The sequence below is a fragment of the Lipotes vexillifer genome, unplaced genomic scaffold (assembly GCF_000442215.2).
Source record: "Lipotes vexillifer unplaced genomic scaffold, Lipotes_vexillifer_v1.1 scaffold402, whole genome shotgun sequence".
In the NCBI taxonomy this organism is placed as follows: domain Eukaryota; kingdom Metazoa; phylum Chordata; class Mammalia; order Artiodactyla; family Lipotidae; genus Lipotes; species Lipotes vexillifer.
Window position 1 is genome coordinate 881,788 of NW_006798409.1, and position 20,055 is coordinate 901,842.

Sequence of the window (20,055 nt, forward strand, 5' to 3'; positions counted from 1 at the left end):
GCAGACCTTAGAAGAAACTTCAGCAAGCTGTCCTAGGGTAGGGACCATATTTCTCTGTTTTGTACTAGTGACGCAAGAGGATGCCTTGTAACTGCTCTTTGATAATGATAGTGGTAATGAATTCATTCATGTAACACATGATACGCCTGTTAGTTTGGGGCACCCGAGGCTCAGTAGAGGGTTTACATAATGCCTTTCTTGCCTTCCTCTTTCAGTTGTGAAGAAGCACATTTCTAGCACAGCAAAGTCTGTGTTCTGCTGTTATCTCCTATAGAGGGGGTAGACAGTTTTTCTTAGTATATTTGCTAAGCGGGATAGGATTTGAGAATTAGTGTTCAGACTCAAAAATCCTACATATGCTCTTTTGTAAAGGATTATCTATGATCCTAAAACAAGAGGAAAGCCATTTAATTTTGTCAGTACTTTCTAAGGAGATTAAAATCATGGTAATATTGGCCATCATTATTTTTAAAACTCAGTAACATTTCAATAAGTTAAGTCAGGATTTTCATATAAACAAAAAAAATTAAAATTTTCCTTACAAAAATTTCTGGTTCTGGAGAGTTGGATCAGTTGTGATTAAGACCTTTATCATTAATAATTGTATGGTATAATTCTGCAATGAAAAATAAAATCCTGTTTGGCATTGAGTGGGACTTGGAGTCAAAAGATCTGGTTTTATGGTCCATCTTGACTAATCATTTACAGTGGATCTCTTTAAAGGTCCTGGAACCTTTGAGCCTCAGTTACCTCACTTGTAAATTGGCAATGATACCTACCTCACAGGGTTGTTGTGAGGATTCAATGAGATAATGTATGTGGAAAGCACTTTGTAAATTGTTAAGTGCTACACAAATGTTAGTTGTTGTTGTTGTATCTGAGATGTCTTACATTTTTTTTTCCTTCAGAAATAGTCTAATAAACCTCTAGGGCTTTTCTGTTAAAGTATATTAGTTGGTAAACCTTTGAATAAACAGTTTATTACAATATACGTAAGTATTCTATAAAATCTTTCTTGGGGTTAACTTTCAAGATTTTATGTGTATCTAAAATTCATTTTAAAGACTGCAGGCACACAGTTTGGAAGGGCTCTGCCTTTGCTGCTCTTCATAGAGGAAGACCTCCTGAAATGCCGGTGAATTATGGTTCCCCACCAAATCTTGGTAAGTGAGGTTGACTTTTTAGAGGCCCCAAACCATTTTTAAATTTCTTGACCAACTTTGTAACTGCTATATTAAAACTTAAAAGGTAGTACTGGTAATGTTGTTTCAGATTTATGGTTTTCCTAAAATTATTACTAAAAGTAATAAAAGTCAATGAAAACAATCTTATTTTAATAAGAAGTCTGTACTAGTGCTTATAGTAGAAGAGAATTGGGAAGAAACTTCATCTTTAGGATTTCTCGAACATTGATTTTTGTGACCCTCTAGAAATTGTTTTGGAGGTTTTCTTAGCTTTTTACATATTTGGCTCCCCCTTAACCACTTTCATTGTTTTTATTTCCTAGTGGAGATACATCGAGGAAAACAACTCACAGGGTGTTCCACTTTTAGCACAGCATTTCCAGGAACTATGTATCAGCATATAAAAATGCACAGAAGGATTCTCGGACATCTATCTGCTGTTTACTGTGTAGCATTTGATAGGACAGGACATAGAATCTTTACAGTGAGTTAACATTTTAAACTCAATTTGGTATCATCTGGAGCACTTTAGTGTGCCTCAGAATTATCTAGAAAATCTTATAAAACATTTAGATTCTATCTTTCCTCTTTGTCAGGAATTTTGACTCAGTAGGTCTGGTGTGGGGCCCATGAATTTACATTTTTATTCAATATCGCAAGTGATTCAGATGCAGATAATCAGGCCTTGTGTGTTTTTTTGTGATACACTGATTTAGAGCAGTGGTTCTAGAGCATGGTCATCAAGGATGCTTAAAAATATGCATTCCTAATACTTCCCCTCCAGCCCATTCTAGACCTACTGAATTAGGTTATAGTATGTATTAACCAAAAACAATCCCCCAAAAAACCCCTCCACATTAATCAAAAAGACCCCCTTCCCCCCAAAATCCAAATCTCTACAGGTGATTCATATTCACATTGATTAATCATGATCTAGGGAAATTGATTAACACTGAAAGATTATTTTATAATTGTTGTAAAACTATATGTAAATATTTGGAATTTAATTTACCATTTTAATGTTTTAAGGGAAAATTAAGGTGGGTAAGAAGTTTAAATTTCATTTTTCAGTTGTTGAGACTCAGAGTAGATATTCAAATATTTGCTGAATGGATGGATGCTTGCTGGTACTATAAATTTGAGACTCTGTTGCTTAGTTATTTAAAATGAGTGTTCTGGTCCCATTATTTTTTGTTTTTGGAATTGCCACTTAATCAACTTGTGAAACATAGATCAGTCTTAACTAACATTTATCAAATTATTTAGCTTGATGTGAGCTAAACGAATGTTTAACCATTGTTAATTGAAATGGGTGAGCCATGAACTTTTAGTTGGACTTATTACATGGCAGAGAATTTGGGGAAAATAGTATTTATAATAGGTCTAAGCCATAGAAATGAAAACTTCAAGGTATCTTTATTATTTGATTTGAAGAAAAAACTATCATAAGTGTTCTCGGCTGTCAGAAAAAACTATTGTAAGTGTTCTTGGCTGTAAGATTCATAATTTGCAGAATGTTCTACAGTTGGAAAGAGAGGAGGAATTATAGACACTTAATTTGAGTGACATGTAAATGGTATTTTTTTAAAAGATAAAAAAGACTTGCTGTATTAACATTTTATTTTTGGGTGTAATTTTTCTCAGGGTTCAGACGATTGTTTGGTGAAGATTTGGTCAACACACAATGGCCGCCTATTATCCACATTAAGAGGTCATTCTGCAGAAATTTCAGATATGGCAGTAAACTATGAGAATACAATGATTGCTGCAGGGAGCTGTGATAAAATAATTAGAGTGTGGTGCTTGAGAACTTGTGCTCCAGTTGCTGTGCTCCAAGGACACACGGGGTCAATTACATCTTTACAGGTAAACCAGCTTTAGTGTGCACATTTGTGTATTATCTCCTTTTCCTTTACAACTCTTTTTCTTTGGAGATGAGAAATAGTAAGATGCTTAGTAGTTATGTGCTCTATTTTAAATTTAGTAATGAAGAGAAATATAATTAATCATAGTTCCATGACTCTTAGAAGGGTGATGTAACAAATATGTAATGCAGTTAAGAGCTGTATATGAAGGCTTGATGGATGACTTACTGTTTCCTTAAGGTTTATAGTTGAACTGAATGAGTGTCATTACACACTCATGGTGTTAAAGGAGAAAAATCATCAATTTAAGACTTGTGGATTTTGATAAGTGGATTAAATTTGCTGAAATATATTAATTTTTTTCCTTCATGGGGGGATGTTAATTTTGAACCACATACACAGTAGACAGAATAGTATGATGAACCCCTATGTGCCCATCACCTCAGGCCAATTCTTCTTCAGCCATTTCACCTTGTACCCAAAGCAAATCCTAGATTTCATATCATTTCTTCTGTAAAAAACTTCAGTATGTCTTCCTAAAAGACATACTGTGTTTTATTAAAAACATTATCATCACACTTGTTTGTTGATGTTCAAATTTCCAGTTGTTTCATAAATAGCATTATTTTGTTTAGTTTGTTTGAATTAGGAATCAGACAAAGCCTGTACCTTACAATTGCTGTAGATTAAAAGAATTTTAAAACAATTGCACAGTCTTGTCCAATTTTTTTTTTATAACCACTTGCAGTTTCTTTGTTGAGGAAGTTGGGTTTATCTGTAGAGTTCCCACAGTTTGGGTACCATTTGCTTCCTTGTGGAGGAGATAACATGTTTCTTTGTATTTCTTGTAAGTTGGTTGTTGGATCCAGAGCAGTAGTTTTATTTAATGTGCATGTGAATCACTTGGAGGCCTTGTTTAAAACACAGATTGCGGGGCTTTCCTGGTGGCACAGTGGTTAAGAATATGCCTGCCAATGCAGGGGACATGGTTCGATCCCTGGTGTGGGAAGATCCCACGTGCCGCGGAGCAACTAAGCCCGTGCGCCACAACTACTGAGCCTGCGCTCTGGAGCCCGTGCTCTGCAACAAGAGAAGCCACGACAATGGGAAGCCACAACAATCAGAAGCCTGCGCACCGCAACGATGAGTAGCCCCTGCTCACCGCAACTAGAGAAAGCCTGCATGCACCAATGAAGACCCAACACAGCCAAAAATAAAAACAAATATAAATAAATAAATTGATATAAAAACAAAAAAGACAAAAAAACCCAAAAACACACAGATCGCTAGGCCCCAGTGCCAGAAATTTTGTTTGATTCAGGATGTTGGAGGCAGGGCCTGAGAATTTGCCTTCAAAACAAGTTCCCAAGTGCTGCTTCTGCTTCTCCTTTATTTATTATTATTATTTTTAAAATTTTATTTCATTGTATCTTTTATTATTTATTCATTTATTTAATTTTAGCTGCGTTGGGTCTTAGTTGTGTGCAGGCTTTCTCTAGTTGGCGGCGAGCGGGGTCTGGTCTTTGTTGCGGTGTGTGGGCTTCTCATTGCGGTGGCTTCTCTTGTTGTGGAGCACGAGCTCTAGGTGCATGGGTTTCAGTAGTTGTGGCACGCAGGCTCTAGAGCACAGGCTCAGTAGTTGTGGTGCACAGGCTTAGTTGCTCTGTGGCATGTGGGATCTTCCCAGGCCAGGGCTCGACCCCGTGTCCCCTGCATTGGCGGACGGATTCTTAACCACTGCGCCACCAGGGAAGTCCGGCTCCTCCTTTAGGGACTACACTTTCAGGATCATTGATCGAGAGGCTTGGTTACCTTGAGGTATGCTCTTCCAGGCATTGAACGTCTGGTGGTCTCTGCAGTTGTCTTAGATCCATTAGTACTGAGAATGGTGCTACTCAGTCATTTTGGATTGTTTTTTGAAAATTACATTTTGTTAGTAGATAATGATTTGTAAGGCCTTTTAAGACATGTTGGTGCTTCTGATTTGAGTTTGAGTAAGACAAGCAGAGTGGTTTCATTTTCATATGTGAATTTACCTAGGGTATATGTTAAGTGGTCTGTAAATAGATTTGGTGTGAAGTTCTGTGATAAAAGTGACTTTTCTCAACTCCTATGGCCAATATTCTTGAAGAATAAAGACTGCAGACTTATTTTTGAAGGATGACAACTCTAATTGGGGTTGTGTTTTACTTTGAAAATGTAAGCAGAATTTTTGATTTGCCTGTTTATTTTTTGGCAAGGAGTATATTGTTCTCTAGAGGATTTCATAGGTTAAAAATTAATTCAAATCCTAGCTATGTTCTAGAGGTTAAAAATTTTTTTTTCATTTTGTTATTTGATATAAACTTATAGGCAACATAACAGCAAATAAGAACATTTATAATACTTTTTGAGGGTGTCTGTCTTAAAACCATTAGGGAGTTCTTCAGTGTGAAAGTGGAGCTCTGGTCTTCACTGAAAGCCCCATTCTTTTGGTAATGGGGGCCCGCATGTGTTTACTACCTACTGAATATATCAAAAAACTCTGCTTGGGTGGTGATAGGTTTTTATACATCAGAAGGCTTATCTGTGCTTGCTAGTGGTTGCTCTGCAGTTCAAAGTCAAGCAAATGCATAATTTTAGTTATGAATCTTCTTCATGTTCTTTGCCTTGTTGTTACTGGCATGTATAAACCATTTTAAATTTTAGTAAAGGTTTTCTTTTTATTTATTAAAAAAGGTATGTAAGTAATATTGTTTGCAAAAAAATTAGACAGTAGTTAATAGCAAATAAAATTAAAAACTTCCATAATCTTACCATCTAGAAATAATCACTTTCAGTATTTTAGCACACACCTTTCTCATGGGTAGCAGTATACAGTGTCACTTAATATAATTTACATTCTCAAAAATGTTAGTATTAGACTTAACTGGGTTAGAGGTAGAACCTTTTGTCTGTCTAAGAGGATCAAGTGAACATTCTTCAGGAGTAAAGGACATAATGCAGAGCTGGCAACTAGAAAACCTGGACGAGGGTGACAGAAGTATCTGAAGTACTAATAGAATGAGAAATTATGGGACCAAGATACAGGAGATGAGGAAAGCCCAGGGAGAGGAACTTGAGTTTGAAGGCATATGCCAGTTTTACAGGAGGTGGCTGAGAAGCTTAGCAGAAATTTTGACAGACTTGTAGGGTTGGGGAGGATATATCTTGGAAGTGTGTATGCATAGTGAATTCATAATAAATATGCAAATTTCATCAGAGAACTAGAAGTGAGTAAAAAGGAAATTCTAGAATTGAAACATATAACTGAATTTAATAATTCAATGGATGGTTTTAACAGCGGATTAGATGCAACCGAAGAAATCAAAGAGAGAATTAATGAGCTGGAAATGAGGTTAGAAGAAAATAAATAGATGGAAGCACAGAGGGATGAGTTTGGAATGTACTGAAAGAGATTAAGAAATGGACAGGAAATGCTGAAAAGATTCCACATATGTATACATAATATATACCATATGTGTAATTGGAATTCCTGAAGAAGAGGAGAGAATGAAGCAAAAGTTATGTTTGTAGTGATAATAGCTGAGAATCTTGCAAAATAACGCTAAAGAAATAAAGCCACAGATTGAAGAAACACTAAGGATCCTGGGCAGAATAAATATACAGACATACTAAACATTACAGTAAAAGCTTTAAAACCGAAGACAAAGTGAAATCTTAAGTAACCAGAGGGGAAAATAAAGAAGGAATAAAACTGACGGCTAGCTTCTCAGTAGAAGCAGTGGAAGTTGATAGACAAAGGAGTACTCTTCTTAAAGTGTTAGTAGGAAATGACTGCCAGTCTTGAATTCTGAACCTACTGAAAATACCATTGAACTACAGTAAACACATTTTCAGACAAATTGAGAGTTTCTTAGTGATGGAACAGCACTAAAGGGAATTCGAAATGGTATCCATTAGGCAGAGAAGGAATGTGATCCCAGGCTTGGAATAAGAAAGAATGAAGAATTAAAAAAAAATGTGTGTGAGCAAATGGAAATAAACATTGACTTCATTGCAACAAATGTAATGTCTTAGGGTTTTAAATTATGTGTGGAATTAAACTAACAGTAATAATAGCTTGTATATAGGGAGGAGGTAACGTTAGTATTTGTTAGATCTTTGCATTTCGTAATCTCTAAAATAATTAAAAGACTAGCAAGAGAATATATAACTACTAAGCTTAATAGAGGGGGAAATATGGAATAATAAAAAAGCAAGAAAGGAAAGAAAAAGAAGTGTAGGAAAAGTACTGAGATGATACTAGGATATCATTAAATGGCAGTGTAATCATAGATTACTTGTAAATGCATTAAATGGTCCAGATAAGAGAGAAAGATTTCAGACATAATTGAAAAACAAACCTCACCTTCAATATAAGGGTATAGGGAGTCTGGATGTAAAAAAAAAGTAAAGGATGGAAACAATTATCCAAAAATTAACCATAAGAAGGCTGGTATAGCATACTAATATTATTAGATAAAAAAGGCATTAAGGCAAATACCAGTTTTGGAGATAAAGAGGGACAATTTATAATGATTAAATGTTTCATTAGGCAGGAAGAAGAGTTCTGAATTTGTATGTGTTCAGTAACACAGCCTCAAAATACATTAAGCAAAAATAGGACATATGGGGAAAAATAGACCTCCATAATATTAATGGGCAATAAGCACATCTCTGGCTCTCTCAGTAGTTGGAAGAACAATCTGTGTCATTAAGAATATAGATTTAGGGCTTCCCTGGTGGCGCAGTGGTTGAGAGTCCGCCTGCCGATGCAGGGGACACGGGTTTGTGCCCTGGTCCGGGAAGATGCCACATGCCGCAAAGCGGCTGGGCCCGCGGGCCATGGCCGCTGAGCCTGCGCGTCCGGAGCCTGTGCTCCGCAACGGGAGAGGCCACAACAGTGAGAGGCCCGCGTACTGCAAAAACAAAGAATATAGATTTGAACAGTGTAAATAATAAGCTTGATCTGTATGATACATTAGAACACTACGTATTATATTCGCATCATTTCTTTTCAGTCTTAAGTGGATTATTATATAAATATTGTCCACATTCCAACCCTTAAACTAAGTTCTCAATAAATTTGAAAATACTGAAAATAATCTTAAGTGTATTCTCCAGTAGTGCTATTAAGCTGGAAATTAACTAGCAGCCAGAATTAATAGAAAAATCCTCACTTTTATAAATTAAGCAATACACTTTTATGTAACCTATGCATCAAAGATGAAATCATAATAAAAATTTGATAATATTTTGAACTGATTAATAATGAAAATATTATAATTATAACTTGTGGGATATAGAGTTTGGTAGCCAGCCACCAAGATGGTGCCCAGTGATTCTTGCCTCCTCATGCTGTTACCTGTTGGTAGTCTCCTTGTTGAATAGGGTTGACCTGTGTAACCTATAGGATACTGGGAAAGTGATGTAGGGTGACTTCCATTGCTTGATTGTGAAAGGTTATAAGACAGTGGGAGTCACTATCTTATTCTCTTGATGTGAATGGAAACATCTGTCTTATTCTCTTGACTCGCTTGTCTTGAGGGATGCCTGCTGTGTCATGTCGACAGGGCACTCAGACAGCCCTATGGAAAGGTCTTCATGGTGAATAATTGGAGTCTCCTACCTTAGCCGTGTGAGTCGGCCTTTCTGGAAGCATGTCCTCCATCCTCATTGAAGCCTGGGCTGACATCTTGACTTCAACCTGAGGAGACCCTGAGCCAGAACCACCCTGCTAAGCTGTTCTGAATTCTTGACCCTTAGAGACTGTGAAATAATGAATATTTACTGTTGTTTCCAGTAGCTAAGTTTTGGGATACTTTGTTATACAACAGTAGATAATTAATACCCAGCTGAAGCAGTGCTGAAAGGGAAGTTTATAGCCCTCAATGCATATATTAAAGAAAAGGCTGAAATTCAGTGATTAGATGTATTTCTCAGAAAGTTAGAAAAAGAACAGGAAACAATTAAGGATGGAAAAAATAAGCAAAACAGTAAAGAGTATCAAAAAAGCCAGAAGTTCTTTGAATGAAATACTAAAAATGGTGTAAGACTGAGATTAATCTAGGATCAAAATAGAAATATCATAAATAACTATTATCATATTTGAAAAAGGGAATCACTATAGAACCTTCAGACACTGAAAAGTATATTTTAAAAGTTTTATATGGAAAATTTGAAAAAGTGAAATATTCTAAGACTGGCACAGAAAGAAATAAAATCTGAATAGACCTGTAACTATAAAGTGCATTGAATCTGTAGTTAAAATTCTTTCTCTGCCTGTTAGTATTTCTGTCAGAAATGTTTAACCTGAATCACATGAGGAAGCAGTCAGACAAATGCAAATTAACAGTTTATGACAGCAATCTATATCCTTCAAAAGCTTAGTTTCAAAAAGACAAAAGGTGGAAGAACTATTTTATAAGGAAAGTAAAAAATGTGACAAATAAAAATATGTGATTTGGATCCTGTCTTTAAGAGAGGAAAAAAAAAAAAAAGAAAACCTATAATGGACATCTGAGAAATTGGGGGAAATTTCAATATTAATTGTATATTAAATGTCTTGAGTCTTATAAATGTATTATGTAGGAGAATATCATTGTTCTTAGGAGATACATGCTGAGGATTTTAGGGTTGAAGTGTCATGATGTCTGCAACTTAGATTCAGATGGCTCAAGTCCATCCAGTAGCCAGGGGCAAGTGTGGCAAAATATTAACGATTGGTGAATCTTGGTGACTGGTATGTGAGTGTTCATTGTACTATTCTTGCAGCTTTTATGGAGATTTGAAATATTGCAAAGTGACATTTGGGGAAAATGAACAAACACTATACTATCACTGCAACTGTTCAACATTAGCAAGTACTACTAAGCAAGAAAAAACAAAAATGTATAAATATGGGAAAGAAAGAGAAAAAAATTCTCATTTTCTTTGTTTTGGCCGTGCTGTGTGGCATGTGGGATCTTAATTCCCTGACCAGGGATCTAACCCCTGCCCCCTTCAGTGAAAGCATGGAGTCCTAACCCCTGGACTGCCAGGGAAGTCCCCCAAATTCTCATTTTTCAAACAGTTTGATTACCTACTTGAAAAAGCCAAGAGAATCAATGGAAAATGCCTTGACAGATTTCAGTTTAATCTTACAATAGTTGTGGGACTAGATAGTGATAATGGCTGCAGAATATTGTGAATGTACCAAATGCCACTTAATTATACATTTTAAAATGGTTAAAGTGGTGAATTTAACGTTGTGTGAATTTTGCCCCCTCCTCCACTCCCCCATGGTAATAGCTCTGTCTAGAATGCACATGTGAGCACACAGGAAAGATTTGCATTTTAACAGTTAATAGGACAGCCTACTACCTTTATTTATTTATTTATTTATTTATTTATTTTTTGTTCACTTGTCGTTGATTCATTTTACATTGTGTTGCTGTTCCATATTAAAATTTGGACTCAGATTCTTTTAAACCACAACTACAAAAGTCATCCTGACAAAGTGATGCCAAATATATTAATTGGTGAAGAACTTGGTTTTGGGGTATGTTAAAGTGCTTAAGCAAATCATACAAACTACAAAGCACGGTGGAAATACATAAACAGTACTTGTTAATGACTAAATGAATAGAAAGGTTCACTTATTTCACAGGGTTTAGTAAAACTGCTTAGAAAACTCCTTATTTACAGTTAAAAGCATGTTTCTGGTAATTTCCTGGTGGTCCAACGGTTAGGCCTCTGTGTCCACTGCTGGGGGCCCAGGTTCCATCCCTGGTTGGGGAACTAAGACACTGCAAGTTGCACAACTGATTTGGATCTGATCCATAATCCACCAGGACATCAACTAATTTTGTAAGGCCTAATAATGCTGCAATAAAAAGCGCTGTCTGGCCCAGGGAGTTAACTGCATCAACATACACGCCGTTGCGGAGACTAGAAGTCCCAAATGAAGGTGTCATCAGGGTTCTGTTCCTTCATGGGAGCTCCGGGGACCATCTGTCCCAGGCCTCTCTCCCAGTGGCTGCCAGCAGTCCCTGGCGTTCCTTGGCTTGTAGACGCATCCCTCCAATCTGTCTCCGCCCTCACGTGGCATTCTCCTCTCTGTGTCTACCTTTAAATAATGCATTCTTTAATAGCAAAATAGAGGATCAACATACATTAAAGACTGCTTATTTTGCCACTGAATAAGTTGTAAAAGTAGAAGTTATTATGCTCTCAGGCACATGTTATATACTAGACAGTTACTCAGAATGTGATTTCAGGAAGACTGTTTTGACTTTGGAAGTAGACATGTGAGATTGCAGTACAGAATCACAAAGCCAAAAGGGACTGAGAAATTGCAGTTCTTACTGTTTGCTTTATTTAGAGATGCATGTTACAGTCATCGATGAGTAGCTTTGAGGGTGGTTAATAAAACATGACTATATGTCAGCGATACTGCATTTGAGGAAATGCTGTTACTTAGAAACAGTAAAAGGAAGGCTTCAAAAGTTAAAAATGCCTGTTGGGTACTAAAAAAAAAAATCTCTTAAAACGCAAACTTAAGAGGATTTACCTGGTGAATTCTATTAAAACCTGCTAGAACTACTGAGAGCTTAGTAAAACAGATAGATATAGGACCCATGTCCTAAAACCAACACTTTCTTATGAACCATCAATAATCAGTTTGCAAATATAATGAAAAAAATGCATAATTCACAATAGCAACAAAAGCTTCACATAGGAATAAACTTACCAGGAGATGGGGAAAGATCTTAAAAATAATGGCAGAACCTTGGGTGGTGGGGAGGGAATAGTCTAAATAAGTGAAAATGTCTACCATGCTCCTGAATCAGGAGATTCAATGTTGTAAAGCTGTCACAGCTCCAAATCATGGTGTAAAGTCAGTGTATTTACATTTGAAATCCCAGTTGCTTTGTTTTAATGGAACTTGGCATGTTATCAAGTTCATTTAGAAAGAGAAAGATAAGCACAAATCGCCAACCCCCCCCATCCCTCAAAAAAACAAAAAACCCTCAACTTTTTGCCATACTACATATTTAAAAATGCTTTAAAAGATGTTATAGAGAAAACAGTATAGTGTCAACCCAGGGCTAGACAAAGACATCAGTGAGACAAAATAGAGAGCAACAAGCGACTTGTGTATCTGTCATATTAAGTCACCTGTGTTCTAACTAACTTTAATTAAAATTCTTAAAGTACTCTGTGTTTGCAAGGTTACAGATTTTACCTTGTTGTTTTAATTAACAAGAATATCCAATTGTTAATATAATTTCAGTTATTACTTTTAATGGGATATTCTCTAAAACTCATTGTTAGTCCATATTCTGAAACATATCTACTTAGATGTAAATAATCACTTAAAAAAACCTTCATTTCATATATTTGAAGAGAAGGAGCTTAGAAGAAGCTTCGCTGAAGGAGTCAGAGGTTCAAATCCTCTCTCTCTCACAAAGTGTATATAACCTTGGGAAAAAGCATGAAACTGAGATAATAAACTATATCTCTCTGGCATGTTGTAATGATAAGTAAGTATGTAACTCATACGGAAAAACAAAACCAACCCATTTCTTCCCAACACTTCCTTTTCTCTTAATGGCAATACTGGTCTTCCTTTTGCTTAAGCTCCTTTATCTTGAATGTCTCATGAGTCAGCAAGTTGTGTTGCTTATTTCATGGAGGTAGGGGGTACTGCCATCCAGTTAACGTTCTTGGATCAATTGGATTGATTCTTGGTTCTTTATCTTATCTGTTCCTTTTCAATCAATATTGTATACTGCTGTCAGACAGATCTTTGGGTTGCCTTCAAGTGTTTTACTTGAGAGCTACAGTTAACCTCTTAACTTGGTGTTATTGGGTCCAGATTTTCTATCCATTTAACCCATTTCCATACCACTTCCAAAATGAACACTTAGTCTTATAGATCTTTCTGTTAACTATCACATATCACATTCCCTCTCACTTTTGTATTTTTGTTCATCTTATTCCTTTGCCTAGTGCGTTTTTCTTGTTTTCCTTATATTTTTCTGTCTTTTAAGCTGCCTTAAAAGCTGCCTTTGGTCCAGGATGTCTCTGGACCAAATTGATCTTGCTTTCTCTAGCTTGTTTGTGTAGCACAAATGTTAGCCCTGTTCTGAAGTTACGATATAATTTTTGTGTTTTCTTATAATACTTTTATGGTTTTGTTATTTAAATATTTAAAATGTTGATCACTTGGAATTTATCTTGCTTTACAGTCTGAAGAATGGATCCATTTTTTTCCCAGATTGTTGCACATTTGTCCCTTTACCATTTATGCATTTATGATCCATTGTTTCCTCAACTGATTGAGATGGCTCCTTTATCTTAAGTCTTGTGTATTAGGGTCCAGTTTGGACTTCACATTTTTCCATTGTTCATTCTGTCGTTGTGTACCTACTGTGCCCCATAGTTTTAATTAATTGGCTTTACACATTGGGTGTAATTAATTGGGTGTCCAATTAATTCACATTGATAGGACTAGATATTTCTCTTTGGAAAAGTTTTTCTGACTATTGTTAGTTCTGAAAATAATCATTTATTGAGATCACTTTACATTTACAAATTAGAGATAGACTTCATTTTTTACAGGTTATGAGTTTTCACTGCAATAATATTACCTATGTTTTGGATTTCTTGTGTTTTACTTAAAGTGTTAGTTGAAGTTAACTTTGAAAAACTCTTTAACTTCAGTAGCAGCTCAGGAAGCTGAATTGTAAATGTTATTCCTTTTTAGTTTAGCCCAATGGCCAAAGGCTCTCAAAGATACATGGTCTCTACTGGTGCTGATGGGACAGTTTGTTTTTGGCAGTGGGATTTAGAATCCCTGAAATTCAGGTAAGTGACTTTAATTGTGTAATAAGTTTTCTTTTTTAATGTTGTTACAGTTTAGTCTAGTGAAATGAAATCTGATTATAAAGAGAAATTGTGTATTGTGGTTCCCTTTTTACTTTTGAATTTAATTTTTGTTATATACAGCATATGTGCCATATTGACTACTGTTTACACTGTACGATTTAGATAGTTGGATATGTAAAAGGAGCATAGCCATGCTGTCTTAGTGGGCACATTTTCTTGAAAAAGAAAAAGTGATAGTATATATGTGAACATTTTGAAAAATGTTAGAAATGTATAATTACATAGGCAGAAATTTAGGAAGGATCATTTAAGAATCAGACCTGGATCATAGCCCTGCACTGCCCAGTGTGTTACCCGCTAGCCACATGTCTCTATTGAGCACTTCGGGTGTGGCTAGTGCAATTGAGGAATCGAATTATTAATTTAAATTTAACTGATAGGATTCAGTTATTAAAAAACTTTTAAGCATATTTCAAACAACTTGAGTATGTGAATTTAGTTTTTCAGCTATAAGTTTTATGAAATCTGAGTACAGATCAAGTATTTTTGATGAAAACTGTTCAAATTGAGATGTATTATTAGTGTCTAGTATGATCTGGAAGATTTAAAAGATTTAATATGAAAGAACCTAAAGTTCTCAATAAAATTTTATTAACATTGATATGATATTTTGGATATATTGGTTTAAATGAAGTAAAACTAATTTTATCTTTTTACTTATAATGTGGCTACTAAAAAAACCCTAGTTTTATCTTTATACTTATGATGTGGCTACTAAAAATTTAAAGTTACACGTGTGGCTCGCATGCCCTTTCTGTTGGACCATGCTATCACCTGGTGGTTCTGCATCCTACTCTGCGGCCTCGATAATGGATTCTCTCACACTGTCTGAGCTTTAGTCACCTAAGTTACAGAACAGGGGTTAGTAGGCTTGCTCTTTCTGTATACTATGTTCTGTATAAGTTTGGGGATTGGACAGTCCTCTGAAATCCATCCAGCTATAACAGCATATGTGGAAATATTTGGTATACTGTGAGGTACTAGAAATAAGATTATAACATTTAAATATGCTAGATTAAAACCAATATTTTAAACCATGTTAATGTGCTAAACTAATGTATTTTAAAACATCTTCTTTTCAAGTCCACGGCCCCTGAAGTTCACTGAAAAGCCTAGACCAGGCGTTCAAATGCTTTGTTCTTCTTTTAGTGTTGGTAAGATAACTTCAGTGTTTTTTTCTCAGTTTTATTTTAGCATTTTGAATGACCGCATTATGAGAGAGAGCTGGCAGAAAGGAGGCTTAGAGTGTCCATATGAGCAATTCTTGTGCCATGTGCCCTGTGGGTATGATGAACCAAGAATGTGGTTCTTTTAACTGAACTGCATGTTTTTGGTAGTTTAAATTTGTTTTCCACACATCTTGTGAAATTATTCTCCATTTTCTTGTACAGTGGACCTGTGTGAAACCTTTCTTTTTGGGAGAGGTCAAAGATCTTTCCCCATAGAAGTCTGAAAATTTGAACAAGTGAACTTTATATTCCAAAGCTAGGTTTAGGTGTGTAAAGCTGTTCGGAAAGCAGAGCCCCTTTTCATGCATTTTCAGAGCCTCAGCATCTTAAAGTCATTGTCACAACTAATAAAACAGAAGGAGATAGTGAACATTTCCAGACTGAATTAACTTTTAAAAATTAAGCCTCATTTGATGTGTGCTTCCTGCCCTCCCCCCGCCCCCCACCCCAGCACCACCAAACAATTCTCCGACACTAGTTGGGTGTCCTATAATTCAACTCAATTCTGACACTACCTACCTAGAGAATAGTGTGAGATCCCACAGCTTAAGGGCTCAGTCCTACAAGATGCCCCACCTACCCCCAGCCTCAGACCAGGTTGTCACCTGTGCTTCTGACTGATGGGCTATATAGAGCAGAGATTCCCACAACTTCCTCCCTCGGTTTGATTAATTTGCTAGAGCAGCTGACAAAACTCAAACATTTTACTCACTAGATTTTCGGTTTATTATAAAAGGATATAATTCAGGAATAGCCAGATGGAAGAGCTGCATAGGATAAAGTACGTGGGAAGGGGCACTCTCTGGGTGTGCCATTCTTCTCTAATCTCCACCTGTCCATCAACCTGGAATCTCTCTGAACCTTGCCCTTCTTTTTGCGGTACGCAGGCCTCTCACTGTTGTGGCCTCTCCCGTTGCGGAGCACAGGCTCCGGACGCGCAGGCTCAGCGGCCATGGCTCACACGCCTAGACGCTCTGCGGCATGTGGGATCTTCCCGGACTGGGGCACGAACCCGTGTCCCCTGCATCGGCAGGCAGGCTCTCAACCACTGCGCCACCAGAGGAGCCCTGAACCTTGCCCTTTTGAGTTTTTTATGGAGGCTTCATTACATAGGCACAGTTGGTTAAATCATTGGTCATCACTGTTGATTCAGCTCTCTCCCAGCTCTCTTATCACATGGTTGGTTCCCCTAGCAGTTAGCTCCCATCCATAGATGCTTTCCAAAAGTCACCTCATTAACATAAACTCTGGTGTGGTTGAAATGGGTTTGATGAAAATCAAGACACCAGTATCACTTCACTTAGGAAATTCTAAGGGTTTTAGGAGTTCTGCCAGAAAAAGGGATGAAGACCAAATATATATTTCTTCCTAAAAGTCACAGCATTACACTGCATTAATTTTAAAAGTTCTTTAAATAATGAATTAGAAAACGGATTTATTGAGATAAATTTAGTTTTGGCATAGAGAGCTTGCTTAATTTAATATAGAAATTTGGTTAAGATATTTGTTACAAACTGGATTTTTTAAACCTTAAAATTTTTATTTCAGGTGGTATGTTTTTAGCCACAGGTAGTACTGATCATGTAATCAGAATGTATTTTTTGGGTTTTGAAGCACCTGAAAAAATCGCAGAACTTGAAAGTCACACTGTAAGTATTCTTTCACGTTTTAAAATTCTGTAGATTGTTAATATTCCTATTGGTACATAGCCTCATATTGCTAAGGGAAATTGTTACTGATTTTAATTTTAACTTAAATTTAGGGGGGATTGGATTTAAAGGTGAAGCATGATATTGACAAACTCAGCACCTTATGGTGCCAAATACTTTGCAGTGGTTATTTCAGCTTTAAGTCCAAACTCTTGATTATGATAATTAATCTGGGTGGTTAGGTTTGAATTGGGTCTGTTTATCTAAACCAAGCTCATGAAATTAGAATGCTGTTTTATCAATGTGTACTAAGATAACTCTCAGTATTCTGGAGTGCTGGTTAGCGGTCAGGTCATCTTTTCTCCTATAGGAAGTTCTGTGAAGTTATTTGATTAAAAAAATCACTTTAAAATAAATTATTATTATTATTTTTCGCACATAATCATCGAAGTGAATTTGCCTTGTTTTCAGCTACTTAAACCTTTTATTTTGATCACTTTCTACACATATCAATTTTTATACAGATGTAATTAATTGCAAATACTGCTTTAATTTTAGAAGTAGGCTTCTTTTTACCGCATGTGTCTATCTTTGAGACAAGAGCTGTATCTTAGTCTTATTAGGTTTGTAGTTAGATTCTTTGCACTTAAACATACAATATATGTTTGAATGTCAGGGTTAAGCAGCATAAGTGCATATCTCTAGCTTTAAACCAAATATGCTTCTGGCTCTAAAACTTAGTGGGTTTTCTTTGTGTACAGACTATGTAGATGATTACTTTTGTGTTTGGTTTTTTCTCCTCTTTAGGATAAAGTTGATAGTATCCAATTTTGTAACAATGGTGATCGGTAAGTAAGTGTGTGTGTGTTTGTTTTTTTGAAAATTTTTTTAATTTAATTTTTTTTAATACAGTAGGTTCTTATTAGCCATCCATTTTATACACATCATTGTATACATGTCAATCCCAATCTCCCAATTCATCCCACCCCACCCCCACCCCCCACCGTGTTTGTATTTGTGAGTATGTTTTTAGGTAAATATACTATGCTTCCTATTAGTATAACTAATATATCACTTTGTAGGTATATATCATATTGCAGGTACTTGTTAGTAAATGTAATAATTGAAGGAAAAGTGTCTGGGGCAGGGAGGAAACAATTAAATGTAAGTTTTTAGAATTGTAGTTTCTGCAGCCTCCTATGACCCAAAGTAGTTTTTCTTTATCTCACTGCTGGCTAAATGTTTGATTTATAGGAAAATTAGGTGTAAGGATAAAGAAATTTGTTATATTTGAGTAGTTAAAAGAAAATCTTTTCTAATCAATCACAGTGATGTAGTGCAACAGAATTACCACTTAAATTATATCCTTTATGGTCCCCAGTGTCTTTTCAGGTACCTTTCCTAAACTGTGATTTTTTTTAAAACTTAACTTTATTAAATGATTGATTTATTTTTACACATGGCTAGCATGAATTAATTTGAGTTTAGAGTTAAAATGCTTATAATGGTGCTTTTGGTCTTACTGTTTCTTCCATACATTTTTTTTTTTTTTTTTGCGGTACGTGGGCCTCTCACTGTTGTGGCCTCTCCTGTTGCGGAGCACAGGCTCCGGACGCGCAGGCTCAGCGTTACGGCTCACAGGCCTATCCGCTCCGCGGCATGTGGGATCTTCCCGGACCGGGGCACGAACCCGTGTCCCCTGCATCGGCAGGCAGACTCTCAACCACTGCGCCACCAGGGAAGCCCATCTTCCATACATCTTTAATTGTCCTTCCCCCCCCCCCCCCCCCCCAAATACTTATTGTACATTGTCTTTTCAAAACTCAGTCTATTCGAGAAGCTAGTGATTGAGTTTGAAATGTGCTTTACTTAATAGGGCTAGGCAAATCATAGCAAACCAGATTTTCTCTGTTTAGATACGCGCTAAATTCCATGTCTTTTGGAAGTAACACCTGTAGATTTACCTGCAGTCAGGATAGCTACAATAAAAATTTTTTCACTTGAAATATTAACTGTAGCCCTTGGTAGCACGTATGTGAGTAGAAGATCTTCTTTTCTTTTAAGGTTTTTAAGTGGTAGCAGAGATGGAACAGCACGGATTTGGAGATTTGAGCAGTTAGAATGGAGAAGCATCTTACTGGATATGGCTACAAGAATCTCAGGGTAAGTTGAGATGGTTTGTTTCTAAGTAGGTGCATCCTAAGTACTTGGTCTCTCTCTCTCTCTCTCTCTCTCTCTCTCTCTCTCTCTCTCTCTCTCTCTCTGGTTGGTTGATTGCTTTGTTCAGGGGACTGGAGCCACCTCCTATTAGAAGAGCTACGATCTAAGTGAATGGCTGCCTCCTGCACATCTGACAGATAAATACTTAAACCTCGTATATTCTTTTTTTTTTTAGAATTAATTAATTAATTTTTAGCCACGTTGGGTCTTCGTTGCTGTGCGCGGGCTTCTCATTGCAGTGGCTTCTCTTGTTGTGGAGCACAGGCTCTAGGCACATGGGCTTCAGTAGTTGTGGCTCGCAGGCTCTAGAGCACAGGCTCAGTAGTTGTGGTGCACGGGCTTAGTTTCTCCGCGGCATGTGGGATCTTCCTGGACCAGGGCTCAAACTCGTGTCCCCTGTGTTGGCAGGCGGATTCTTAACCACTGTGCCACCAGGGATATCCCCACCTACCATTTCAAAAAATATATAAAAATAACTCAGGTATATCAAATGTGAAAATTTTCAGAAAGTTCTACTTTTTGAAGGTAGGATTTTTGGAATTTTTAAGAAGTCACTTACAGCTATGTCTGGCGAAAAAAGCAAACACACTTTATTTAGGTTTAAAAAAATGGGACTCCAGTGGGAATGAAAATTTTTCTTTTTGTATGCTGAAATTTTGGTTTGTAAAATGGCATTGAAGGCAAGTTTGTCTAACTGTCCCCCCACCCTCAACCTCCAAAGTCTCAAAAATGTATCTTGAGCATCTTTGAGATAAGTTTAGTACTTTCCAAGATAAATATTACAAATTTCAAATACATTGCTTTCTTGGTTTGTATATTTTGGGAGGCAGTACAGGTGGTGGAAAGAATATGTGTTTTGGAGTCAGACCTTTGCTCAAATACCATTTACACTGTTATAGCTATATAATTTTGAGAACATCATTTAATTTTTATTAATCTGTTTCATCATCTGGGA

General features: G+C 36.5%; 1 protein-coding gene across 1 annotated transcript in view; it reads left to right on the top strand.

The window, feature by feature from the left end:
* BRWD1 (bromodomain and WD repeat domain containing 1) overlaps positions 1-20,055 on the top strand; it is a 118,911-nt gene that overhangs the window by 29,664 nt on the left and 69,192 nt on the right. The window contains exons 4-11 of the mRNA XM_007470504.1: positions 1,065-1,163; positions 1,508-1,668; positions 2,829-3,050; positions 13,821-13,921; positions 15,086-15,156; positions 16,780-16,880; positions 17,688-17,728; positions 18,945-19,043. Coding sequence (XP_007470566.1) covers positions 1,065-1,163; positions 1,508-1,668; positions 2,829-3,050; positions 13,821-13,921; positions 15,086-15,156; positions 16,780-16,880; positions 17,688-17,728; positions 18,945-19,043 — 895 coding nt within the window. The remainder of the gene's footprint in view (positions 1-1,064; positions 1,164-1,507; positions 1,669-2,828; positions 3,051-13,820; positions 13,922-15,085; positions 15,157-16,779; positions 16,881-17,687; positions 17,729-18,944; positions 19,044-20,055) is intronic.